Source organism: Glycine soja, chromosome 15, assembly GCF_004193775.1.
Source record: "Glycine soja cultivar W05 chromosome 15, ASM419377v2, whole genome shotgun sequence".
Classification (NCBI taxonomy): Eukaryota; Viridiplantae; Streptophyta; class Magnoliopsida; order Fabales; family Fabaceae; genus Glycine; species Glycine soja.
In genome coordinates, this window is record NC_041016.1 from 42,921,220 (window position 1) to 42,949,146 (window position 27,927).

The 27,927-nt window shown below is 35.5% G+C and overlaps 2 protein-coding genes and 3 pseudogenes across 2 annotated transcripts; 2 read left to right on the forward strand and 3 right to left on the reverse strand.

Annotated features, from left to right (window-relative positions):
* Window positions 1-5,070: 5,070 nt before the first annotated feature.
* Window positions 5,071-5,880, reverse strand: LOC114386175. Its single transcript, XM_028346168.1, has one exon. The coding sequence runs from the start codon at window positions 5,878-5,880 to the stop codon at window positions 5,071-5,073; it is 810 nt and encodes a 269-aa protein (XP_028201969.1).
* Window positions 5,881-6,070: 190 nt separating this feature from the next.
* Window positions 6,071-7,858, forward strand: LOC114386176 (annotated as a pseudogene).
* Window positions 7,859-11,961: 4,103 nt separating this feature from the next.
* LOC114386177 lies at window positions 11,962-12,893 on the forward strand (annotated as a pseudogene).
* Window positions 12,894-16,369: 3,476 nt separating this feature from the next.
* Window positions 16,370-18,305, reverse strand: LOC114386178 (annotated as a pseudogene).
* A 7,996-nt stretch (window positions 18,306-26,301) lies between these two features.
* Window positions 26,302-27,607, reverse strand: LOC114386527 (protein MIZU-KUSSEI 1). Its single transcript, XM_028346543.1, has one exon. The coding sequence runs from the start codon at window positions 27,521-27,523 to the stop codon at window positions 26,744-26,746; it is 780 nt and encodes a 259-aa protein (XP_028202344.1). The 5' UTR covers window positions 27,524-27,607; the 3' UTR covers window positions 26,302-26,743.
* Window positions 27,608-27,927: the final 320 nt, after the last annotated feature.

Below are 27,927 nucleotides of genomic sequence, written 5' to 3' on the forward strand. Positions count from 1 at the left end.
TCGAATGACCCTGCTGAAACAAAATACAGTCTTAAGTAGTCACCAAGTAACGATTACTGCACACAAATTCTTAGCATTGTTTGTCTATGCATTCAGTGGTTATGCAACACTTATGATACACATAAACACAAACACACACATTGTTGCATTCGGAGACTAAAATGAAACCTATTCTGAAATTGAAAAGCATGTTTCTCAAAGAGGGTACAATGCAAATATGGTCCTGAAGATACAATGCCTAATGGTGTACTATATTTTATTTCATATTTGGTATTCGCATTGATTAAACTCCTCCTGTGTTTCTAATCATATGAAGTATGACTAACTGCATTTGGTTACCTTATTTGGCAAGCAGTTGAAAGAAAAGTGAATATAAACACACACATGAAAGAAAAGGCCACTAACAGCCAAACACCAGAGCAGATCTGAGCAAATCATCATTTGAATCTCATTTTCATTGTCAAAGTCAACAAGCCTAAGTGAATATAAACATGGACATGCCAGCATCAAATTTTTAATCAAAATTAGTAACTACATGATTCCTCTACAATACAAGCAGAAGTAGCCCTCTATCGAGGGAATCAAATAATGGAAACACAAGGAAAGAAATAACAACTGAAATTCTGCAGACTCACCAAATATCCCACTCCTCCCAAAATGTCTTTAGCTTAGTCAATTGTTTCCTGCCTCTCCTCCTTCATTCTTTTCCCCTTTTCTTCTTATTCTTAACCAATTCCCCACATTCACCTCTTTTTCCATGACTTTGTGCCATGTATGCAAGGTTCTTACAATTTGCAACCCTTTACAATCCAAATTTCTCTTCTGCATCTTATACACATTGTTCTCATAGTATTAGTTATATGAGGGTTCTGGTTAACAGCTCCTTCAGTAATCCATTCTCTAAATTGCAATAATTTTAATTCGTCATCAGATATCAATTTATTAAATCAGACTTGGATTCAGTTTTCTTTGATTTCTTTTTACTGTCTGATCTTCTGGGCATATGCTGTTAATTCTGTTATGAACTTTATTCCTTGCAGTTGGCCTAAATTGGTTTCCATGGTGCAAGCTCAAAGTCAACAGAATGGGGAATCAAGCACCCCAATAAATTGGATTTGTTATCATGACAAGTGTGTTTTTTGTTGGTGTTCAAGGATGGTGAAGTTAAATTCGAATAGCTAGGTGAATGAACAGTGAGATAAATAATGTGTGTGCAAGTGTTAGTTATTGAACAAATAATTGAGTTCTGGAAGCTAAGTGTAATAAGTGGGAGAAAGATGCTTTATTACCAAAGGTATCTTCATATTAGGGGAGGAACACACTGAAGAATAAAAAATTGTTCTGTATTCTACCTAAAGTGCTTCTTCTTGGAACACATTGAAGAAATTAAAAAAAAATTCTGTATTCTAGCAGTTGAAGCATTTAACTGTACACAGTGGTTTAGAGTGGGAATAGGATGAATCTTTATAATAGGTAGAAAAAGCCCATTAAATGTACTTAAACTTTTAGAAGGGTTAGTGGGCAGTGAGAGAAAATCTTATAAATAGACTTTATATCCTCAAATTACCTTTTTCAACTTATAACTTGTGTCCCAAACTGACCTTCAATGCTATAAATACTCCAATGTTTTATAAAGTTTATATATATTTTTTTACTATCCTGTCTGTGGCTCCTTAACTTTTACACTCACTCACCTATTGTTTATTGGATTTATTACTGTATGGTTCAGGTGGACAGAGGTGTAACATCGAGTGAGGCTCTACTAAGGCATGACAAATGGCTTCAAAAGAAGGGAATAATGAATTCCAACTTTCCTGTGGTTACATGGTCCAACTGGAATAAAGAATTCTACCTAAAGTGCTTCTTCTTGGAACATACTGAACAATAAAAAATTGTTCTGTATTGTAGCAGTTTAAGCATTTAACTGACACACCTGTTTAGAGTGGGAATAGGATGAATTCCAAATTTTGACCAATGAAATGATTGTGTAGAAAAAGACTGCATGAGGAAGCTGATAGCAGAAGGATTATCTAGAATCCTTGATTATTCTATTTTTCTTTCATTGTGAAACTGTGAATTGGCAAATAAATCACATCATACTCATTGGCAAACACATAACTGGAAATAGTGGCTAATTTCTTTTAGAGGAGTGAAATTGTTTTCAAAAATGGAAATTGTAATAGTTGTAGGACTGGTGACTAGATTATGATTTGGATTTCATCATTTGCAGAAAATAGAGCAACCTGTGTTTCCCCATGATGCACAGTTGTGAAATTTGACTGGATGATGAGGCAATAGTTATGGTATGGTTGTATATAAGGTATTAGCAAACATTTCAAAATGCAAAATAGTCGTGCAGTCCTGTAAGTGGCAGTGGAAATTGTCATGGGAGTATGCTCTATAGATCAATCCAGCATGATTTCACTTATGTATAAATATTACTAAACACATGATTTACCAAAGAGCAAAACATGTTTCCTATGGATGGGTGCTAGGTTTTGCCATCCCTGTTATTTCTGAGTTGAGTAAAAACTTTTTTTTACTCTTTCTGGTTTGAACTGTATACAATTTTTTTCTCAAGTTTTTCGCAAATTAATTAAGTTCTTATTTTTAAAAAAATATTAATTAAATTTGATCCATCTATCACATTTCTTTTACTTAAAATTTTGAATTAAACTCCCCACTATCAAACCATCCTTACCCACCAACATTTTACTCCAAACAGATTGCTACTTACAACAGAAACACATCCCACTATTCCTATAGATTCAATCACTATTTGATTTCAAGACCCAACCTTTTATATAAACTATTTAACTAAATTTGTATAATAATTAATTCAATTACTTTTATATATGATAACTTCTATAGTAATGAATTCAATTTTAATTAAAAATGATATTTATAATTTTATATGATATTTATTACTGTTAAAAAAAGACGTACATTGTATTTTACTTTAATTTAAAAAGGGATGATTTATATTATCATTAATTTCATTAGTTTAAAATAGTAACTTGTATCAATAATTAATTATAATTTTTTCTTAAAAGTTTAACAAGCCAAATACATATATTTGTTGTGTAAAAGAGAATATAAAACTACACAAAAAAAAATAAAATTAACAAAATTATATTTATGTTATTAAAACATGTTTAACGGAAGTAAAAATATATATATAATGAAAACAATGAAATCATATTTCTTGTTGTATAATTAGGGATAATTAGGGATCAAAGTTTTATTCAGGTATTTAACAAACTATAAAATGTGCTAAGCTAGATAACATTAGGGATAATTTTTTCTTAAATACTCCTGAATGTTGATCATGTGCTAAGCTAGATAACATTATGTTGCTTACAATGATTTTCCTTTAAAGTTTTGTTTATCTTCAAGGATTGATTTGCAATTAATAAGTTTTGTTTATCTATTGTCAAAACTCTTTGACTCGTCTTTCAACTACAACAACCAAAACCTTTCTCACCAGGCAGGGATACTTACATGAATCAAAAGAGGCCATAATGTTCTACTGTGAATCATGTCTATAAACAAACCATTGACCTCTAAATCGTTCTTAATGGTTTCACCTATATTTTTTTTCAGTCTCCCTCTATCGATAGAGATATCCTCCTATAGTTTATTCTCCTTACTTGGGCTTCTATAGGTTTTTTCCACACATGCCCAAATCACAAAAAGTGAAATTCTACCATTTTTTCTGTGGTAGATGCTAGTGTAGCTTTCTCTATAATACAGTAATGGATTCATTCCTAATCCTATTTTGTCTTGTATGCCCACTCATCTAATGCAACTTTTCATCTCTGCAACATTGATTTTATTCTCTAATGCAACTGTGATGGGTCAATAACCTTGCTACATATAGAATTAAAGAAAAAAACACGAGCGAGTGAAGGCATTACGAACTTTTTCAGGAAAGATTCCACGAATGGCCACTGGTAAAAGTTGTTGCATTAGTACGTGGCAATCATGGGATTTCAGCCCAATCAATTTCAATTCCTTAATTGACTCAAGCCTCTTCATATTTGAAGAGTATCCTTGAGGAACTTTGACATTTACTAGACAATGAAAGAAACTTTTTTTCTCAGCTATGGACATTGTGTAACATGCTGGGGGCAAATATGTCCTAGCACCTCGTAAAACTGGATGTAGTTGCTCCCGTAAACCCAACTCAACCAAATCCTGACGAGATTTTACACCATCCATTGTCTTCCCCTTAATGTTAATGAGGGTGTCAATCAAACTATCACACACATTTTTCTCCACATGCATAACGTCCAAACAATGTTGAACATCCAGATTGCACCAATATCGGAGATCGAAGAATATTGACTTTTTTTTCCAAATGTTCTTCGCAGACATGTCCTTTTTTTGTGTCTTACCAAAGGTAGTTTCTATGTCTCTGACCCTTTAGTAAATATTATGTCCAGATAATGGTTCAGGCGCTATTTCAACCTCATTATCTCCATTAAACGCCTTCTTCAAACGCCGATATGGGTGATTTCGGCTTAAAAATCTTTTGTGCCTTGTATAGACTGTCTTCTTCCCATGGGTTAGTTGGATGTAACAAGTATTTTTTTCACAAATAGGACATGCATGGTGTCCTTTGACACTGTATCTACTCAAATTACCATAAGCGGGAAAATCGTTAATCGTACAGAAGAGCATTTCACGCAAGTTGAATGACTATTTAGCATTTGCATCATACACTTCAACCCCATCAACCCACAGTTTGGTCAAGTCTTCTATCAAAGGAGCCAAGTACACGTCAATATCATTTCCGGGTTGTTTTGGACCAGCTATCATCATAGAGAGCAACATATATTTGCGCTTCATGGACAACCATGGAGGAAGGTTGTAAATCATTAATAATACCGGCCACGAACTATGATTGGTGGTCAAGTTACCAAAGGAATTCATTCCATCTGAGGCAAGCGCAAGCCTTAGGTTTCTAGGCTCTTGTGCAAAAGATGGATACAAGGAGTCAAATGTCTTCCATTGTGTACAATCAGCGGGGTGTCTGATCATACCATCCATTCTTCTTTCATCTACATGTCACCTTAAGTATTTAGAATCCTGTACACTCGCAAACAACCGCTTCAACCTAGGTATTATTGGCAAATGCCAACAAACCTTTGCTGGACGACTACTAGCGGTGGCTGAACCTTCAGTACCTTCCCCATCGTTGCCCTTGTACCGTGAAAGTCCGCAAGTGGGGCAAAATTGCATATCCAGAAACTCATTTCTGTAGAGAAGGCAATCATTCGGACATGCATGGATTCTTTGGTACTCCAAGCCTACGGGACATAATATCTTTTTCGCCTCGTAGTGACTCTTCGGTAAGGTGTTATGTTCAGGAAACATATTTTTCAATAACAAAACCAACTCTGTGAAGCTTTTGTCACTCCACCCGAATCTGGCCTTTAGGTTAACCAAAGCTAGCATAGCTGATAACCTACTAAAGCTTTTGCATCCAACATACAATGGCGTCTGCGCATCTATTTGAAGAGCATCGTAAATATCTGCATGACATTCCCGAAAGCCCTCTTGCCCAAGATCACGTATCATGTCTTCCATGAGATCTCCGCTTTGTAGCTCAACCGGATGAGGTGGACATGTTGCTGTATGACCAACCAACTCACCATGCCATATCCACTTTGTGTACGTCGGGCTAAAGCCATCACATATTAGATGCGATCTAATGTCATCCAACGAATGACGCCTCCCGTTGACACATTTAACACAACAGTAGAAAAAGTTGGCATCTGTGGTTGCTGAATGTATTTGGGCAAATGACAAAAACTCTTCAACCCCATGTTGATATGCTTCACTTTTGCGAGGTGCTGTAATCCAAGATCGGTCCATGCTCAGTGTTGTCTAATACAAAGCACGATGATGGGAGGCAGAACAACAAATGTTGTATATGAGATAAGAAGCTGCAATTCCTTCTTTGCAATCACAACTTTCCTAAGCCAAATGAACAAACAAACAAGGAAATTTAACAAATGGAGAAAAGGTTTAAGAATAAGAATGTGCAAGCAGATGTTTGGACTTAATGGAAAAGAACATGGTAAGGAAGAATGAACTTATAATAGGGGAATGAGGTCCATAACATCAACTTGATATCAGATGAAAAGAAGAGAGGGACGGGGGAAATTTAAGCCAAAAAGGAGAAAGAGAGGAAATGGATCTACCATATTTAGATTTTGTAATGGATTGGAATCAGAATATACAGTTTATTATCATGACAATAACAACAAAAACAACAAAAGCCTTATCTCACTAGGTAAAGTCAGCTACATTAACTACAAAACATCTTTAATCTTGATTAAAGACCAAATCTTTAGAGATATTAGGCCTTATATTGATGATCTAATTATAGAACTTAATTAGGTTAAATATTTATAGATATTAGACCTTATATTCATCTGATTTCTCGGTCAAGATTGACTACAAAACCATGCCACAAAATATTGCTCCTCCTAATGTGTACTCCACTTCAAGATCCATGGGGAACAATAAGGACGTCAACATGGGTTTCAATCTCACGTGGATCTTCCAAGTTGATCCGAGTTCCATGTACCTTACAAGGTTGCATTTTTGTGACTATTTCTATTCCAAAGTGAATGAAATTGTTTTCAAAATCTTCATCAACAATCAAACGGCGGAGGCTGAAGCTGATGTGATTGGGTGGACAGGAGGTAAAGGCGTGCCAACTTATACAGATTATGTGATATATGTGAAAGATGAGGCAGGTGATGATCAACTCTGGCTTGCTTTGCACCCTGCACTTGAAACAAAGCCAGAATTTTATGATTCATTGCTGAATGGGGTGGAGGTGTTCAAGCTCAATGACACAGACTTATCTGGTCCCAATCCTCGACCTTCTGAGATGTAGATTCAACACGAGGAGCACGCAAAGACTTTCCAAAACAAACATGGTAGTAATAAGACTTTTGTTATTGGCAGTGCTGCTGGGGGTGCTGCAGGTTTTGCCTTAGTGGCTGCAATACTTGTTGTTGTTCAACACCAAAAGAAAAAGAAAGCTCCAGGATCATACAACACATCAAGCTGGCTACCTATTTACAGGAATTCACACACCGCAGGCACCAAAGCCTCTGGGTCAGGGAAGAGTGTTGGTAGTGCCAACATATCAGCCATGGCTCAAGGATTGTGTCGTTATTTCTCCTTACAAGAGATGAAACAAGCGACCAAGAATTTTGATGAGTCAAATGTGATAGGGGTAAGAGGGTTTGGAAAGGTTTACAAGGGTGTTATTGATAATGGGTTCAAAGTGGCTATCAAAAGATCGAATCCGCAATCAGAACAAGGAGTAAACGAGTTCCAGACTGAGATTGAGATGCTGTCCAAGTTGAGACACAAGCATTTGGTGTCCTTGATTGGTTTTTGCGAGGAGGGTAATGAGATGTGTCTGGTTTATGACTACATGGCACATGACACCATGAGGGAGCACCTTTACAAAGGAAACAAGCCATTGGACACACTATCTTGGAAGCAAACGTTGGAGATCTGCATAGGAGCTGCAAGAGGCCTTCACTACCTTCACACGGGTGCAAAGTACACCATCATTCATAGAGATGTCAAAACAACCAACATTCTCCTTGATGAAAATTGGGTTGCCAAGGTTTCAGATTTTGGACTTTCCAAAACGGGCCCAAACATGAACCAAGGTCATGTTAGTACACCCTTGAAAGGTAGCTTTGGATACTTGGATCCTGAATATTTCAGGAGGCATCAATTGACCGAGAAATCAGATGTGTACTCATTTGGGGTTGTTTTATTTGAGGCACTTTATTTGAGGAAGGTAGCTTTGGATACTTGAATTCACAGTTATAACATAGGAGTTATGCTAGTGTCCTTAACCATATCAATTACAACCAACAATAAATTGAAATTTAATTTTTTAATCCAAGTTGCATACTGCTGATTATAAGAAAATTAAACACAAAGCTACCAAATTTATTATTTTTCAATATCACATGAACTATACTAAAGCACATAATATACTTTGAAATCAAATTCAAGTCAATGCTTTCATATCAGAATCAACCCAGAAAAAAATAAAGCTAAACAGCTTGTTCATAGAAAATACATCATTTATCATGATTAAATACAGGATTTTCTGGGACCAGGAGTTCAATTTCCACTTCATATTAGATCACAGCATATATAACAAGAAAAAAAAGCTAAAATATTGTCAAAAAGCAAATTATTATAAAGGTAGTAATTATTTGCTATGTTTAGATATTTAGCGAACTGTATACCTATATGGTCTCATATATAGCTTGTCCTAAGCACGGGTTAATGAGGAGAGTTATGTAATAATCACCTCAATAGTCAATATCAAATTCTCAAATATGAATTACTCACTGCAAATTATGTGTTATAATACCAGGGTAGACTAAGAATTTGATTAAGAAAAAAAAACTTGTAAGGATTGCAGGGATGACAAACTCAAAAGAGAAATTTACCATACACAACATAAGGTATTGATCTTTGATATTTGTCTCAAAAGTCCTAATCGAAAAATCTGACAAGTTATAAATCAAGAGTCAATTATATTGGTGGTGTCATTAATCATGTAGCTAGGAAAAAAGGCTATTGCTTTTGCAAGGTTGTTTTTAGCTATATTTTTATTTATTTGTAAATATTGGACTATTCAATTTGAATTTGGCTAACCAATACAAGTACAACCGACTTAAAGAGTTTAATTATTAACCTTTTCAGTAATAAATTGATATATATATATATATATATATATATATATATATATATATATATATATATATATATATATATATATATATATATATATGCTTCTTGTCTAGCATAGACACAATATAAAAATATCAGTACTTTTTCAATATAATTAATTACAAGCAATTATACCAATATGCTACTAGTGTATGAATTACAACAAAGCAATAATTGAAATTAAATTTCCAATTAGCCCAAATTACTGCTCATAACATAAGACTAACAAAATTCATATTAGTTACCAAGAAAGATTCAATTTAAACAAAAAAATAAGGGCTATAGATTGTTCATATAAAATACATTATTTATTAGTTTATGGTCATCAAATACAGAAAATGCCCTACTAGAATGTTAACACAGTATCATAAAATTCATAATACATAAAAAAGAACAAAGTTGATCTATTTGACTGTTTGCTACTCCTGTTTTCAAATGGGGCATTATTCTGATAAGTTTCGGTGGGTAATGATAAACCCCTATATTCATCAACCTAACTATAAGGTTGCTTCCTAAGAATCAGACCACAAAATTGTATTGTTTTAGATATATTGTAACAAATTAAACCCCTATATTCATCTTAGATCACAGCAAAGAACCACATGTGGTATTTAAGTCAATTATAAAAGTAATCTTTAGTCTAACACCATGATCTCTTTGATAATGGTTGTATAGACATGACATTATTACCAAAAGTAATTAAATTGAGAATCTACACAGAAAAAAGTGGCATAGATAACATTTGGAACAAAAAAGGTGAAGATGAAAGTGGTATAGATAACATAATTAAGAACATTATTTAAAAACAAAAATTAATTATGAAAACAGAGGAGGGATCAAAATGAATAAATTCTTTGTTTCAGCCTTTCTGATTCCACATATCCTGAAGGGTTGATTGGTAAGGAACGAAAAGAAAGAACAAAATATATTGCTAACAAGAATCGTGTATATAATTTATTCTCCAGTTTATTCAATTACAGACACAACTAAGGATGGAGACAGCAAATTTGAAGCTCAAATTAAACATAGGGGGTTTCATCAAGTTCAGTGTACTAACTTAGACCAAACGATGCTCAACGAAACTGATAATGTGGCACAGGATGACACCACTGATGAAGGATGGCAGCAGGCTGTTCCCGAAGCTCGTCTTTGGATTTTAAACCCCACTGAAACACAAAAAAATAAAATTACAAGCCATAGCTGCAGATTACATAAGAACCTAAACAAAAATCATAGTTTCTGTCACAAAACACACAATGTATCTTACCTTATGTTATCTTCCTTAAACACTACAATGTAGACGATGATGAAGAGCACCAAGAACAACCAACGGCCTGAGACGACAACGAAGCAGAATCGTCAAATGAATGAAGGAATATTACACATGCAAATGAAGGGATACACAAAGAAGACCTAAATGCAGGCTTACCTTTGTTGGCGGCGGCTGCAAACGGAACAAAAGGCAACGGACACGAGATGTTGTTTGTCAGAGATTAAGGTCTTTGTCGGAGAAGAAGCTCTGTGTAGCTAGGGCGCCAAAGTAAGGGTAAGTAGTCGAAAAATCGAGCAAAGAAGTGATACGGCGCGCCAAAGTAAGAGAAAGTAACGAGCACGTGCCGTAAACGTGATACAATTTGGGATACAACGACGGGTCCTAGCAAAGACCGTCTTTGAATGACGCCCGCCACGTGTCTGTACAAAACATACAACGACGGATCTTTGAATAAACCGGTCTTTGTATGTTGACGCATTAAATAACGTGCCATCCACGTGTAACCACCAACAATACGAAGACCGTCTTCGTAACTAAATGACGAAGATGATGACGTGTTTATACTGTAACCATACAAAGATGGGTTTTGGCCAAAGACCGTCTTTGTACTTTAACGCCTCCAATCACGTGGCCTACACGTGAAACCATTAACGATACAAAGACGGTTGTTCGTGAGGACCGTCTTTGTAATTGAACGCCTCCAATCACGTGGCCTACACGTGAAACCACCAACAATCCAAAGACGAGTATCTGGATACGACCGTCTTTGGATTTTAAATCCTCAAATCACGTGGCTGGCACGTGAAAGTACTTAAAAAACAAATATGGTCTCACCAGAAAACCGTCTTTGTATACTCATCGGCCCACTCAGGTGGTTGCCACGTGCTACCATTAACGATACAAAGACGGTTATTCCCCAAAAACCGTCTTTGTAACTTACCCACCTAAATACGAATTGCCACAACAGCTGGATGTCTACGACGGGTAGCGGCAAACGTCATTGTTCTCATGCGCTTAATTACGAACATGCCACCGGTTCACCTTCTACGACGGTTCTTTGCAACCGTCGTAGAAGTCTTGACGTAGAAAGCTGCTTTTGTAGTAGTGTTATACTCTTTCATAACTGAAGAGAGTTTAGTGTTAATGTAGTGTCATTCTAAATATTTTTACAACTAATCGTTACAAATCATCATTTTTTAAAGTAATTATTATAAAAAATATTACATATAATAATCTAAGATTACATATATATATATATATATATATATATATATATACACTATTGATGCATTCTAATTAAATTCAGCTGAAAAATCCTGCGACAAAAATGCAAACAAAATCTTTGTGGCCGTTGCTTTTGTTCATCGTGTCATTGTCAATACTCTCTAAATTGGAAACTCTCATATGTTTTAAAATATTTTTTTTGATATACATTGGCCTTATGGTATAGTTAAAAATTAATAAATATTTTTTTATTAAAATAATAGTTAGAATATATAGTAATAACATTAAATCTTACACATTTCAATAAAAAAATGTCTTTTCATTTATTAACAGTTTGTTTAAAGACAACGTATAGCAAAACCAATAAAGCGTTAGTAAGATTCTTTCCTACTTGAACTAATTAATTGATACTACTATGCATTATCACGGCAGTCATTGCTACATATAGCAAGCTATTAGCACTTCCAATGCCTCCATCAAATCTCATAGATTTCACACACACACACACGCACACACAAATAATGGATGAGCAAGAAGTGAGTGAATAAAACAAATAAGGCAAGATTGTAAGGAGTTAATTCTATCTCTTCCTTGAGAGAAGGGTTGGATAACACCTTATCTCTATTTATACCAAGGCTTTTGGTATTCATGATCAACTTAACTACAAGCCATAAACACTTTTCAATGATGCTGTTATTGCTAGCGTTCCAAAATCGGGTACCACTTGGTTGAAAGCCCTTACCTTTGCTATCGTCCATCGCCAACATTTTCCATCCTTAGAGAACTACCCATTACTTGTTTTCAATCCCCATGAACGTGTGCCTCCATTTGAATTTGTCATTTATGATGATATTAATGACCAAACTCATGACTTATCCAAAATCCCAGAGCCAAGAATTTTTGGTACTCATGTTCCATTCACTTCATTGGCCAAATCAATTAAAGAGTCTAATTGTAAGATAATTTATATTTGTAGGAACCTATTTGACACCTTTGTTTCTACTTGGGTTTTTGTCAACAAAATTATGCCAAAGTTTTTGCCTTCATTACCTCTAGAGGAAGCTTTTGAAAGATACTGCATGGGGATAATTGGGTTTGGTCCATCTTAGAACCATATACTAGGTTATTGGAAAGAGATCTTGATAAGCCAAACAAGGTTTTGTTCTTGAAGTATGAGGACCTTAAAGAAGATGTTAATTTTAATGTGAAGAAAATAGCAGAGTTTTTGGATTGTCCTTTCACTAAAGAGGAGGAAAGTAGTGGAGTGATTGAAAATATAATCAAGTTGTGTAGCTTTGAGAAAATGAAGGAATTAAAGGTAAACAAATCAAGAACAATGGGCAAAGGCACGATTGTTGAGAATAAGTACTTCTTTTGGAAGGCAAAAATAGGGGATTGGGTAAATTATTTGTCCCCTTCAATGGTTGAAAAGTTATCCTAAATTATTGAAGAAAAGTTAAGTGAATCCGGTCTATCATTTAGAGAGTACGACCTTAATAGTAGTAACTATATAATCAATGATCATCTTGTGATGATTATAAAAAATAAGCAGCTAAATAATCATATTCTAGTTGATATTGTTGGACAAGTGGTCTCAATAAGTTAAGAGAGGAATGAATTAAGTCTTACAAAATTTTCCACTAACAAATTTTAACCCCATTTTGACTGATATATGATAGGCTCAGAATGCAAAAGAAGAAGAAGCAATCAATTTAACAATGTTCTTTTAAATGTGCAAGACAAAGTAAACTGTAGTAAAATAACTTAAATAAGGGAAGAGAGAAATGTAAACTTAATTTATATTGGTTCGTCCACTTCCGGTGTCTACGCCCAGTCCTCAAACAACCCACTTGAGATTTTCCACTATCTCTGTAAATCCTTTACAGACTTTGAACATACCTTGGGATCTCTCAGCCTTGTGTTCAATATTCTCACAGACCAAGAGACAACCAGTCTCTTAATTACAATTGAGTTTATAAGATAAACAGAAAGATTTCTCTCCTTTAGAGTAGATGATATAAATTAAAGATCTTATAAGAATTCTCAATAGATTTGCAAGTGTTTGCCCAATAGTTGTTGAGAGAGCATTTGACAATTAAGTTCTCTTAGAACATCTCTCTCTTACTTTTTGAAGTCAAACACACATATATATAGGCCCATCGTACTTTTTTGAAATGGTTTGAAAAGATGTGTCTTTTCAAAAAACTTTTCTGAAATTTTCTTACTAGTAATTGATTACAGGTTTATGGTAATCGAATACACAGTTATATTTTGAAGGGTCATGACTTTTCAAAGTGTTTTCTGAAGTGTTGTTACTGGTAATTTATTACAAACATCTGGTAATCGATTACAAGATTTAAAATTCAAATTTTAAAACCCTTTTAAAAAGCCCATTTGAAATCCTCTGGTAATCGATTACATTGTCTGGTAATCGATTACTAGTGCCTTTGAGTTGTTGGAAACAATTTGTTTGAGGCAAAAAATTGATCAACCAGTGAGATTCTTTTAATAAATAATCTAAGGCCTTATCTTTTTCTTGATCTTGTTTGTTTGACCTTGAATTAATCTTGAAGCAATCTTTGTTTGTTTAACCTTAAATGTTTCTTGAAGCAATCTTGTTTGATTATACTTTGTCATTATACCCTGTATTTATACATTCACAAATATATAAATAAAGAGGAGGATTAGGAATATATTTTTATGGTACTTATTTAAACACATTGTCTATAATTGATTAAAATTTATTTAAAATTATAAAATCAAGAAAAAATCATTAAATATCATGAGATCTAACAATTTTTTTTTCATTTAATTATCAATAAATTTAAATCAGTAAAAGAGAATTTGTTAAAAAATATTTTCCTAACATTTTTTTTATAAAGCAAAATGTTGTTGTGGCTTTTCTTAGAATAAAGAGGCGTAAAAAGTCTTGACATTATCAATTGGAAACAACATGATTGCAACACTACTGCAAAAAGACCATACAACAACTATTCTAAAACACTTTCGAAGTTTTGAATCAATTTTTAAGGCAACGTCGTTGAAAGTTAAGACTTTCAATGGCGGTTTCATAAAAATCATCTTAGAAAATGGTATCTTTCTAAGACAGTTCTTAGCGGGTATTCTTTTATGACGGTTCTTAGAAAAACTCTTAGAAGGGTACTCTTTTAAAACCATCTTAAAAGAATACCATTCTAAGACAATTTTTAACTAAAAATCGTTTTGAAATATATATTTTCTAAGACGGTTTTTTAAAAAACCTTCTTAGAATGTTTTATTTAAAAAAAATAGAAGAAAATACTTTACAAAAATAGAAAAAAGGCAAGCAAACAAATTAGATCATAATTTATCTCAATTACAAATGACTAGTTTTAAAGAGTTCTTAAAAAGTAAAATAACTTGAAATATAGGTACCACAAAGCATCAAATCCAATCCATCATACTCATCAAGCATGAGCGGCTATGATATAAGATTTATATAGGGAAATAACCAAGAAACAATATTCAACATGCCATTTTGTCCATACCTTGGGGAAAATTTCATCCAAAACCTCCAAAGCCAGCCTTGAATTTCAACCAGGGTATTCTCTCAAGATGATGTCCGCCTATGTTACCATATATATTAAAGATAAATATAATTCAGGTTCATTCATCCATGAAAATCCACAAAAAAAAAGTATATACCTTTATATGTATTGAATTAAAAAATTGTATTTGATCTATTATTATTAAAAAAAAGTAATGATATTATTCATCCTTGCGTGCAACATTGGAGTTAGTTATATAGGAGAAAAACAAGAAAAAAAAGAATTGGGAGAGAAAGTGACTCATGTAATGATTAGTGTAATAAAAAGAAAAAAAAATAGAAAAAAGAAGACAAAAATATATATTTGATCTATTATATTATTAACAAAAAGAAAAATAAATAGTGATATTTATCCGCACCATTTAGGGGTGGAATATTAGGATAAAATAGGTGAAAAATAAGAAGAAAAGAAGAAAAAAATTATTTATATAATAAGCATTAAAATGAAAAAAACGTGGAAGTGGAAGTGTTATATATATATATATATATATATATATATATATATATATATATATATATATATATATATATATAAGCGAGTATCCCATCCTTATCTTGTCATAGTAATTAAACGTTTTCATTGTTTTATGTATGCACAAGTGTTACTAGTCTTTTTGGTGTGCATCAAGGTATGATTAATCATCGCCAATTAATTTTGAGGTGTAGAAATCACCATTGGTGGTGCAATTCCTTTCAACAAAAATAAAATTGTGGTGTATAATTTGAATTTGATATGTGAAAGAGTCTCTAATTTATGTTTTATTATTAATTTAATTTCATCAAGTCTCATGTACTAAAATAAGTGTCATATTTGAGAAATAATTTTATCCTATGGTAGTGCAATAATTTATGTATTATCAAATGCAGATGAGAAAAGTTTTAATTGTTAATTACATGCAATTAATAAGTGAAAGTAAGGAAGTCAATAATTTATAATATTCTTGCCGGTGTATCATCAGCATGATCAGTAAGAACATCAAGCATATCACAACTAACCAAGGATGGATATTCCTATGGAAAGATTGACATCTACTACCTTATATCCTCGATCCTTTTTCTACCAAAACATTTAATACAAAGCATAAGAAATTTCTCTAAATTGAAACAAAAAGATTACATAATTAAGGTTCAGTAACACACACACATATATTGACAGCAGTAAAAGAAAAGGCGAAGAGATACACGTATAACTTATAAGAAAGAGAAAAAGAGATCATATATTTAACCAAGACTGGCTCCATTATGTTTATTATAAATAAACTACTGCTTTCATCCTACACAAAGAACAAAGGAGTCAGACAATCGACACAATTCAATATTGCAACAGAATTGCAAAAAAAAAAAATTAAGAATGAAGAAAGAATTTCCTATGTTGGAAGCTAGATTATCTTCAACATTCTAATAACTCATTGTCAAGTGAAAGTAGTTTGATCATAGAAGAAATGAACAAAACCATTCCTTATATCCCAGAGGAGAAGAAGGTGAGGATTAAGAGACATAAGAACAAGAGAAACCAGAGGAACTTCTGCAAGAAAATTAAGGTTTAGTCTTTTTCTTTTTTTAATTAAGATATAGTTTTATAATAAATTGCACGGGTTTCTATATATAATTAGCATAGATACCTGTTGGCCGCACAAGAGATATTAATTAATAGACTATATATAATTGTGATATCATGTGTATGTTAGTGTTAGACTCTAGGTTAGGTATGGCAACGGGGCGGGTCGGGGTCAGGTTTTGCTTACCCCACTCCCTCCCCCAACAATTTATTTCCCTCCTTGTCCCTGAAACCTAACAGGGGTGTATATTAACCCTCATCCCCGTCAATTTAAATAAAGTACATTAGAAACTGATTATGAGAAATAGTATTTTAAGCCCACAAACGAAATCCAAACAAAAATTAGATAATTGTTTAAGAAAAAAACAAATTGAAGTAGAACTGACCAATCACGGGATCTATAATAGCAATATAATTCTTTACAATCAAGCCATCCTTTTCTGAAATAACTGCAGTAGCACGAGCTTTCTGAGCAGATTCAATTTCTTCAAAGCGAATGTATCCTGACTGCTCCAATCTTGAAATCAATGTACTAAGCAGGAAATCAAGAGTATTTAATCAATTAAGAAAGCTTGACAATTTTAGTTACAGGAATCTAACTGCCATCAGGGTAACTAAACAAATTTTAAAAAGAAATGTATCCTCTTTCCAAAAACAATAAAACAAACTCCAGGGGGACAAGGTTCTATAGGATGGAGGAAGGGGGAAGCTCAATTACCTTCACTGTACCAAATTTCTCAAAGACACTCTTCAAATCCTCACGTGAGACAACATCCATGTTGTCCTTGTAAGCAGTGGCAAAAAAATTTTCACCAACTAGTCGTTTCTTTTCTTCACCTTCGGTTACCTTTCCTTCTTTCATCCCATTGTTTTCTTCACTTTCGATTTCCTTTTCTTCTTTCATATCAGAGTTTTCTTCATCATCGCCAACATTTTCTCAAAGTTTTCATCATCATCTCAGGGTTGAAGGTCGAATCGGTAGGGTTAGTGTCGAGCGAGTAGAAGAGTTGAAGGGCTTGTTGGAGGTTGTTGTTGTGTGCGTGAAAGGAGATGATGGTGTTCCAAATGATGATGTTTCGGTACGACAATGGGGTTTGGAGGAAGAGTCGGTGGGCGAAAGGGAGGGAGAGGCGAGTGTCGTAGAGGCTTGGCGGCGTGGGCGTGGAGGGAGGTGGGGAGGAAGGGGAGGTTGAGGGCAGTGCAGGACTTGAGGGTAAGGGAGAAGAGGTGGGGTCGAGGGGGAGGAGGAGTCAATGAAGCTTCTAGGGCACAAAGAACGGGAAACTGTGTCAAAATAAGAAGGTGCGCGAGATGAATTTCAAAGACGATTTTCTAATAAAATTATCTTTGAATATTTTGAATACTTAATTTCTAAGAAGGTTTTTATAAAACCGTTGTCATATAACTTTTATTATTTACGAAATTTCCACCGCATGACATTCTAAGACAATTCCACATAACTGTCTTAGAATGTGTGTCGAAAAAGATAACTTTTTTAGTAGTGGAAGTTGTATGCTTATCTATATTTTTTAAGATTTTAGGAAAACAAAATATATGCATTAATAATTGGTACCAGTAGTACCAAAAGTTACAAAATACAACCACTTTTATGAAATATTTATCACACATGCAGTAAATAACATATAACCAAAGTTGAGCCCACTAAACCATAAGCAATTGTGTATACGTATATATCCTACAATCAAAGTATTGTTCTAATGTTTCCTTTTACTCTATACCATTCTATCCATCAATTTTGTTTTCTTTTATCACCAACCAAAATTCAAAGCACGATAAATGTTCCCCATTGAATCGTTATCCGTGTACCCCTCCCAATTCGCAAACAAGCCTGCTTCACCAATCAGCGTCCCCATAACACGTACGAGTTGCACATTAGAAGATAAATTAGTTACTAATGCTCCCTGCATGCCAGCATGTCTCCCAATATCATTAATGGATTGTTAACCCTAAAATGTCTAGGGGGTCCCTATTCGAGAAAGGATCAATTCTCTTCAGAAAAGAAAATAAATAAAATTAAGAAAATCCAACTTTTTTTGTGTTTCCATTCAATGTTCAAATACATAGTTGAGCAGGTGGAGGCAGCTGACACAGTCTAGGTGTCGACATCCTAAGCAATGGAAACTTCTAGGAATGGAAATAACTTATTCTAATCCTAGCAGGTTGGGCCAAGGTTCAATTATACAAAATTATCATATCTGTTAGGCTTCATGCTCTCTCTCTTGGGCTTACCTTAAGTTAGTAGCAGACTCAAGAGGCCTATCAACACTCTTAACTGGTTTGAATTGAACCAGATTGTAACCAAACCTAAATCGAATTCGTTTTTTCCCAAACTAGTTCAAAAAAAAATGAGTGCACTATTTTATAAAATCAATTTGGTTAATCGAATTGTTTTACAAAACCAGGTCGGTTAACCGAACTAGTTTTTATTTAAATATTTTTATTTATTTAAAAAACAATTTAAAAACTAATTTGAAATCCATGTTCAAAACTGATTCAGCTCTTAGAACTAGTTTAAAACTGTTTAAAAACTAGTTTAGTTTGAAACCAGTTTTTTAAAACCACTTCGATTTTGAACCAGTTTCTAAATCATTTTGACTATTTGGATATAAAATTGAACCGATTAAAACAGTTCAAAACCAATTCGGTTAAGTTTTTTACCCTTGTCTCTGCACACCCCTACTCGACCTTTCAAAAATTCTTTATCCTCAAAGACACTTGTCGATGGATTAGAGGAACCAACAGGGTAGTGCATCATAATTGAAGTGGTTGAGAAGGTGAAGGAAGCTCTTGAGAAGCAGAACAACCCAAGGAGGTTTGGTGGTAGGTCAAAATCGAAGGAGGACGTGATCCCTTGGAGAAATGTGGATTTGTGAAGTAACAAAGGATTTATGGGGAGTGGACCGGCGTGAGGGTGGACAGTGTCGGGTAAACCCTAAAGTCATTGGAAGGTTTTCCAGTACAGGATGTCAGTGGAACTGCTTGGTCGATAAAGACACTGGACACCATGAAGTTTGCTATGATGATGAAGACAACCACAGGATTGTCTTGGTTGATGCCCTTGAAGTCCCTGTCCATAAAGGTGATAGAAGGGAGACTTCATTGTAAAGGTAAGTCGACAAAGTTAATGTTGATGTCTCGAATGGCGTGTTGATGTCGTTTTCGGGACTAGCTGGACTATCCTCCATAGGAAAAACTACCAATGATGGTATTGATTACACCTCTTATGTGTTGGGCAAATTCCAACTTTGGAGGAGGTCGTCGCTCACGCTGTTGTTCTTGGTGTCTTTCTCTGCTTCGATTTTCTGCTCTTCTTCTATCTGCTTCCTAGTTCATGTTCTGCTCCTCTGGATGTCCTCATGGTCTTGCTCCTGCTTGGTGGTTGTCTTGTCTTTTAACAAATTAGGCTAAGTACCCAACCTATATAAGTTCTTCTATCTTATCCTTCACAGCCCAGTAGTCTCCAGTGTTGTGACCAATACTGCGGTGATACCAGCAATGATCGGTTGCGACTGACCTTAGCCTGGGAAGTTTCATTTGGGGTAGCCGCATGGGTACCTCCAGGTTGAAGGCTTCCTCGAGAATCATCATGCGATTTTTCGTTAGGGGTTTGTAACACTTATACCTAGGCCCTTTGGAGAGAGATTAATGCTTGTCTGGCTTGTGCCTCTTATTCGACTTGTGCGAGTCGGGCTTGGTGTGTGATTCGCGCTTATCGCCCTTCTGTTTGTCTTGGCAGACTTCATTCTGGAATCTGGACATTTCTTCCATCTGGATGTAGCCCTTGGTTCATTCGCACAGTTCATCCATGCTACCGAGTGGTTTTTTGCAGAGGTTGTCTATGAACTTGCTAGGGTGTAAAGCGAGGAGCATGAAATGCAATGCTACCTGTTGGATTTCCCCTACGGTTGCTTTTTGTTCCACCTTTTCTTCGTTCAAATATATTCAAGGGAAATCTAGTTTGCCGGAAAGCGCACCAGATCGTCAAGTATTTAAAAATTAAAATAAATGAATCCGAGTATCGAACACAAGGAACTAATGTTAGCCTGAATTAAGTTCAGAAATGAAGCATTGTTGAGAGAACATGTATGATTGATAATTTCAAACAGAATTTAAACTAACTTTTATGCTAAAAACTATAAAAATGCAAAGTAAAAGTGATAGCAGTAGGTAGAAATGTTGGGTCTTTCTAACAAACAAGCTGATGCATATAAATATATTTCTCTAATCAATCATGCTCTTATGTTCTATGTTGTAGCCTAAATTACTAAACCTCGATCCCTCGTCAGACCGAATCAATCCAAGCTTCGTCCTCAGATCCCTCTTGTTGGACTAGGCCCAATTGAGACAGCCCTCTTAGGTTTAGACTAACTTAAACTGAGTTTTGTTTGCAGATCCCTCTTGTAAGACTAGACTTAGATCAAGCAGCTTACGAAAGTTTAGCCTAATTTAGCCTAAGCTTCGTCAGCAGATCCCTCTTGTAAGATTAGGCCTAGACTAAACAACATTATTATAACAACATAATTAAAACCAAAACTTAATCCGCAGATCCCTCTTGTAAAACTAAATTTCAATCCTACTTCAATCAAGTTCTAAGGCAACAGTACATTTCCCAATGCTAAAGTCATCTAAATATGCACACAAATGGATGATCAGACCAAAAGCATACAAACATTAAGCATTGAAGGAAGCATTGAACACAAAAAACATAATCAATTAGATATTAGGTATTTACATCAATTGTTCATTAGAAATCCCCAACTAGGGTGTTTAGCTAGCCATTACAAAAGAAACCCTAACAATAATAAGCTTACAAAACCTAGGTATCTCTACAAAAGCTGCTCCTCTTGCTGCCTCCAAAGCTCTTTTCCCGAAATAGGCACTGTGGTGTGCTCTGGAATCTGTGCCAATCATCTACCTCCAGTCTGTGTACCCTAATTCTGCACAAGACAGGCTTTAAATAGGCTCTGAAATCGCGACGTTGCGCTTAGCGCCACCTTCACGCTTAGTGCGGGTAAGTGGATTCGGGCTTAGTGCCAGTCATCTACCTCCGATCTGTGTACCCTAATTCTGCACAAGACAGGCTTTAAATAGGCTTTGAAATCATGATGTTGCGCTTAGCGCCACCTTCACGCTTAGCGCGGGTAAGTGGATTCGAGCTTAGCGCCAGTCATGCGCTGAGCCTGGCTAAAGACATCTGCTGCACTTAGCACACTAATCTTGCGCTTAGCGCGCGGCCTTGATGCTGCCGCCCTGCCAGATTCTTCTGTCGCGCTTAGCGGTGGATGTGCGCTTAGCCCACTTATGAGCTAAGCTCAACTGTCACTTTTGGCACTTCATGACTTAGCATCTTTTTCGCCTGAAATTGCACATATTTCATCATTAAATCCAATGAACATATTCTAGAGATAGCTTTATCCATAAAATAGAATTTATTTACAAAAATCACTACAAAATAACCATAAATTGGGGAACTATATAAGTTTTGGAAAATGTTTTCTATACAAAAGTTAGTCGTATAAGGCGACTAACACTACCTCAGGATTGAGATTTCAAATTTGGGCGGTGGTGCCCCCAAGTTTATCCATGAACTTTCCGAGGGATTTTTTGTCTGCTTGTCCCATACTGGCCAAGGCGGCTGAGGTCATGCGGTGAAACCTGTTAATGGTGTACTGCGCACTGAATCATTCAATTAGAGTGTCGAAGCTGTCTATGGACCTAGGTGGGGAGTCCAATGTACCAGGTCAAAGCTGCTCCCTTGAGAAATATAGGGAAGACATGACATAGAATCGCGTCGTCGTTGGTGTAGAGGTTCGCCAATGTCAGGAAGGCGTCAATTTGCTCGTCTGGAACTGTTGTCCCATCGTACCGCTCGAGGTTGAGTGGTTTCCACCCCAAAGGTATGTCTGCCTCCATAATGCGGTCGACAAAAGAATGTCAACGGACAAATCGTGTTAGAAGGTGCAAGTGGGAGAACCTTAAACCATCTGTAGTATATACGTAGGGGTGTGATTCCCTTTCGGTGAATTTAGGCAAGGTATGGGCGGACTGTGTGACACCCTCTACCCCAACACACACACACACACACACACAGATATATATATATATATATATATATATATATATATATATATATATATATATATATATATATATATATATATATAAGGAATAAGAGATCAAATTTAATTAAAAGTTTTTAAAATACATTTAAATACAAGTCTTTCAAAAGGGTAAAAGACTCACATTCATTTTTCTAACACCATAATAAAACTTGTTCAAATAATTAATAAATTATTTTGGCTCAAAACAAGGTTGTCCAAGACCTCATACAATTAATATAGCAACTTATACCCTAATGTCACATCCTATTATAGCATTGTGTCCTGATATCCTTCAGCACAAGGTTCCTTAAAGTAATTCACCTAGTCATCTGGTCCCCTGAACACAAAGTTCAAGATCATCACAGGATCCAAACACAAACAACAGAGGGAGTGAGTTATCACATTCCTAACTAATAGAGAAAAATAAGACAACATATAGGTATAAATATTATATAACAAAATATAATTTACTTGAGCATATCTCACGTTATTTCACCATACGTCTCATTCATTTTCACAACATTCACATACTCAATAGTCAAAACACCATATCATCAAATCAATCAATATAGAACAATACACAAGCGTTATGCAACAGATACACTAAGACTCAATCCTATATGCAATGTGGTACCATGTCAGTGAAAAACCTCGTCGGACGCCTAGGAGTACATGACAAGACAAACCACACACTAGCAAGTCAAGTCACTCTCACTAGGTAATATCATAAGGAGACCAGTCAGGGTCACAGTATTTTATGAGAATGCTCCAACCATGTGGGATCGACACAGGCTTAAAGGAGCACTCAAACCGGGTGAGCCCCAAGGCCTACACTCCGAAGAATCCATCAGGGCCTCTCCCTCCTGATTCAGGTCCAACCCAGAAAACATTTTAGCACACAAACTCTATCTATGAACTGTACAAAACACACGACTCCTCAATTGTTCTCAAACATTTTTAACTCGTCGCCCTTAAAGAGTCTTAGCATTAACTCGTCGCCCTTAAAAGGACTTAGCATTAACTCGTCGCCCTTAAAGGGTCTTATAGTCGTGTGATTGTTCAATCCACAGTTGACAACTCAATGCACATAACATCTCAATCACATGCATACTTAATTTATCACTTACAATCAATTTCAATCATAGTGTTATAGTTTCAAAATAACATATTATCACACCTCATGAATCATACACACTTTACCTATTAACTATGCAATACACACAACTACTCAATTATTTTCAAAATCATTTTAACTTGTCGCGCTTGTGATTAAACTCGTCGGGTTTCCACGATGGATCTCATCACAATACTTGTCGTGCAAAACTCGTCGCCCTTAAAAGGTCTTACAGTTGTGTGATTGCACAATTCATAGCTCATAACACAATACACATCTCAATATAAATGTATAACATCATTCATCAAATGTTCAATGCACCACATACTCACAATTTGAATCATCATTTCATATCCTCACTATAACAATTTATACAAAAGACTATCACAACCTGGGGAGTAAAACTCCTCAAATAATATTACACAATTATATCAAAATCATAGGTTAAAATATACAAATATCAAGAGCACAATTTATCAAGCAATTCTCATTAGAACATCAATATTTTATTTATAATCATAAAGGAAAATTTGCAATTTAATAAACATCCCAAAATAAAATCCTAATTTAATTCTCTAAGGATCCCTACACATGTTCTCACTAACCCCCAATTGTGAATAACTCATCTCTTACCTCTAAGCGGGATCATGTGTCTTCTGACAGTGATAGAGACATCTCTAACAAGTTCCTGAGATTCCTCTGGTTGCTCTGATAGGGTTCCCAAATGTCAGAGAGAATGAGAAGGGATTGAAGCCTCCATTTGTACTATCTTCATGCGATTCCTTTTTCTCCCTTGACGAATATTATATCACAAATCCCAACGGTGAAAGTGTGAGTAATTGAATTTCGAACAACATATCCAAATTTGACTATAATCCAATGGTTAACAAATCCGGGATCGTAATTTTACCGAGACAGTTTTGAGTTTCTGCGGGAAAATAAAAGGCTACAATGAGAAGGGTATTCCTCTAAGCGCATACATGATTTCAAAATTCCCAACGGTGAAAATGGTTGGAATTGGGTTTCAAACCTGGTGCTTAAATTTCACAACTATCCAACGGTGAATGTGTCCAAGATCATTGTTTTTCTGAGATATGTTTGGTGGTCTACAAGAAAATAGAGGTTGAGAAGGAAAAACGAAATTGAGAGGCGAAGGAGGCGGCTAAGGAGCCAGTCTAGAAACTGAGCATTTTTCTATTTATAACTAGGGGTATTCACGACTTATTATTTACTCTATTTATTTATTTTTATCATTTTATAAAAAAAAAAAAAACTCTATTTTATTTTGCATCAAATGAATAATAAAATATCCTTTTTATTTTCTCTCAAACTATTATTTTAATTAATAAAGTTATTTCCCCTTATTTATTTAATTATAAAACCTCACCATTTTTTTTTCTAAAACTCTATTTATTTACAAGTAACAATCCTTTTTAAATTAGTTTATAAAAATTGGGATGTTACAGACTGCTCGTCGCCCTGGGGACGTCTAACACGAGCCTCTAGCTGGTCATGATCATCCTTTAGCTTTGTCGACTCTTCCTCGTGGCATCGTTCCATCTCCGTGATGCGGTTTTGGAGTTGTTGTAGAGTGTATGTGTTTGCCATAGCTATTGGACGAGGATGGGAGTCAATGAGGGGGGTCTCACGTCTGAGGCTAGACCGAGTGCTAACCATGGATGACTGTGAGAGAATTGACGAGAGGTCGCGGGGTATGTTTTACCATGGTCCCACGGTGGGCGCCAAATGTTCTTACCAAAATCTAGAACCATGACATGTCAAGGTGGACATGGCTGAGTGGGGTCTGAACTTCACACACCAACAAGAGAAGTGCCTTTGACAAGAGGGGGGACCTGCAAAACAAAGGACTTCGACACTCAAGTAAGAATATATGTAAGGAGAGTAAAGCAAGTATATGTTGTAATGGAGCTCGTATGAGCGAAAAAGAGAGAGAGAGAGAGAGAGAGAGAGAGAGAGAAGCATAGGCTTGTTGTCATGTGTGAGCGAGTCGTATATGACTATCGTGTAGAAGCGTTCACAGAACCTTTATTTATATTAGTTGAGCGAAGGCGTTGGTCCTTGTTTGTAGGGGATGTTGTAGCCTTGTAGGTAATTCTCAACTTATAGATAATAATCGTGAGCTTAGAGATAATGTTAGAAATAATCATTTGAATTATAAATAAAGGTTGAAGATAATTATACCTTATAGATAATGTGACGCTATAGATAATTTAATATTTGTCAATAGATAAGATATTCAAACATATTTGCGTATTATTCAAACATATTCAAGTGTCCGCACTCCTGTAACGTGAAAGGTTGACACGAGTCTATAAGTGGCAAGTAAGATGCCATGTAAATTTTGTAGATCCTGAACACTACACATCTTTTCGTCACATTACACCTAAAATTAGATCAAATGTTTTCAGTCAATTAATATTCCTTGGGTTTAACAAATAATTAGTGAAAAGTAAAATTATTAAAAAAGTATTTTTTGGAAATCCAATAAATTCCGGATACCCCATATATGTTGTATGACTAAGACAAATACATGAAGAAAACATTTTCACTAAACACACATTCATGTAATACACACGTAATACAATTGATTGATTGATTCAAGAACACCTCCAAACTTAAATATTCTTTGCGTCACCATTCCAATAAAATACAAAGAAGTAAATTACACGAATCATATCTATGTGCTCAAACTTGAAATTTAAAAAAGAACCAAATTTGTTTCCTACCAAAGAAACAAAGAAATGGACATCCATCTTTCATTCTATCACCTTCCCTTCCATTCATAACACAAACCTTCATCTCTCTGATTCATCTACCTTAAGTCCTTAACTAGTAGTCTATCCTAATTGGAAAAAAAGAAAAGAACAAAAAAACTGCCTCCTAATAACCCATACGAAAATATAAATATTCTTAAGCATATTCATGCAATGCCTCCCCTACTTCTAACCATATATTTAAGCATCGCATTTTAAACTGTATCTCATCATGATGCAACCATTTTGCCAAAGATTCAAACTAAACAATTCCTTGTCCGTTTTCTCACATGCCACATTGATCAAACCCTCACGAAGAACACACTGAGCTCAGGTCCATTATTGTTCCCATCAGGCATCATCATGTAATAAGTCTCGGAATCTTTGGACCCAACCACACGTTCAAAATACACCCTCATGTACGAGAGTTCACCATCATGAGGGTCTGACATCTCGTTGGGAAGAACACCAATTGCCACAGACACTGCATGCAACAATTGCATCACGTTCAAGTCATCATCCGTAGCCTCTCTCTTCACCCCATATCCCATTTTCTTCCCATTGCAAAACAAACTCCAAATGGGTTCATCAATGATCCTAATCTTGTCGTTGTTGGAGGGCTTTTCGCACTCCAAAGCGATTCTATTAAGCCCCATTCCCATGTCTTGGAGCAGCTTTCCCGTAGGGATGGCCAACTCCAATAGCAGGAATGGCTGACAGTTGGGGTTTTCTTGGAAAGCAAGGTTGATCCTTGCTTTCCGGTGCCCGAATAGGGTTCCGGTGATCCTCATGCCGCCATGGATGTATACCTCATTCCCGCGGTTTCCAATATTCATTGTTGGCATCTTGCATGATGGCATGATGATAGGAAATGACCGGAAAACCGATCGGAACCTTCGGAAGAGTTTGTTGGACTTGGAGTCGCGCTTGCTCTTGGTGTTTGCCGGTTGAAGTGAGATTGGTACACGGAGGACTGGAGAGGCGGCAGCGGTAGTAGCTGGTGAGTCTTCTTTATATAATAATGGTGGTGGTGATGGAGGCGGTGGTGGTGGTGGCAATGGCGGTTGCAGGGATGATGCCATTAATGTTTGGGAGAAGGGAAATGAAATTGAATGAGACAAGGAAGAAGCTTATGTTAGTTTGAGACAAAATTAAGGTTGAATGGTTTGGTGGGGTTGTTGAGTTTTGGGGCCGGAGTTATGTACAGGGTGTGTTGATTTATATTAAGAAAACTAGATTGTGGTGTGCACGTTGGGATTTGGTGGCTGTTCATTTCTATGAAGATTTGAAAACATGGCTGTATTTTTTCTTCTTCTTTTCATTGTACTGACTTTTGGTTAGCTTTTATGTTCTATTTAATTAGTTTAGGTTTTTGATTTTTTTGTTGTGTCTGGAGAAAATTGAGAAAGATTAATCAGTTATTGTTTGGTTATTCCGTTGAAAAATGCGCTAAACATAGATAAAATGAAAGTCGTGCTCGGTGAAT

Excerpts from the sequence above, each read along its gene's own strand:
- LOC114386175 (XM_028346168.1), bottom strand. The coding sequence starts at position 5,880 with ATGGACCGATCTTGGATTACAGCACCTCGCAAAAGTGAAGCATATCAA.
- LOC114386527 (XM_028346543.1), bottom strand. The coding sequence starts at position 27,523 with ATGGCATCATCCCTGCAACCGCCATTGCCACCACCACCACCGCCTCCA.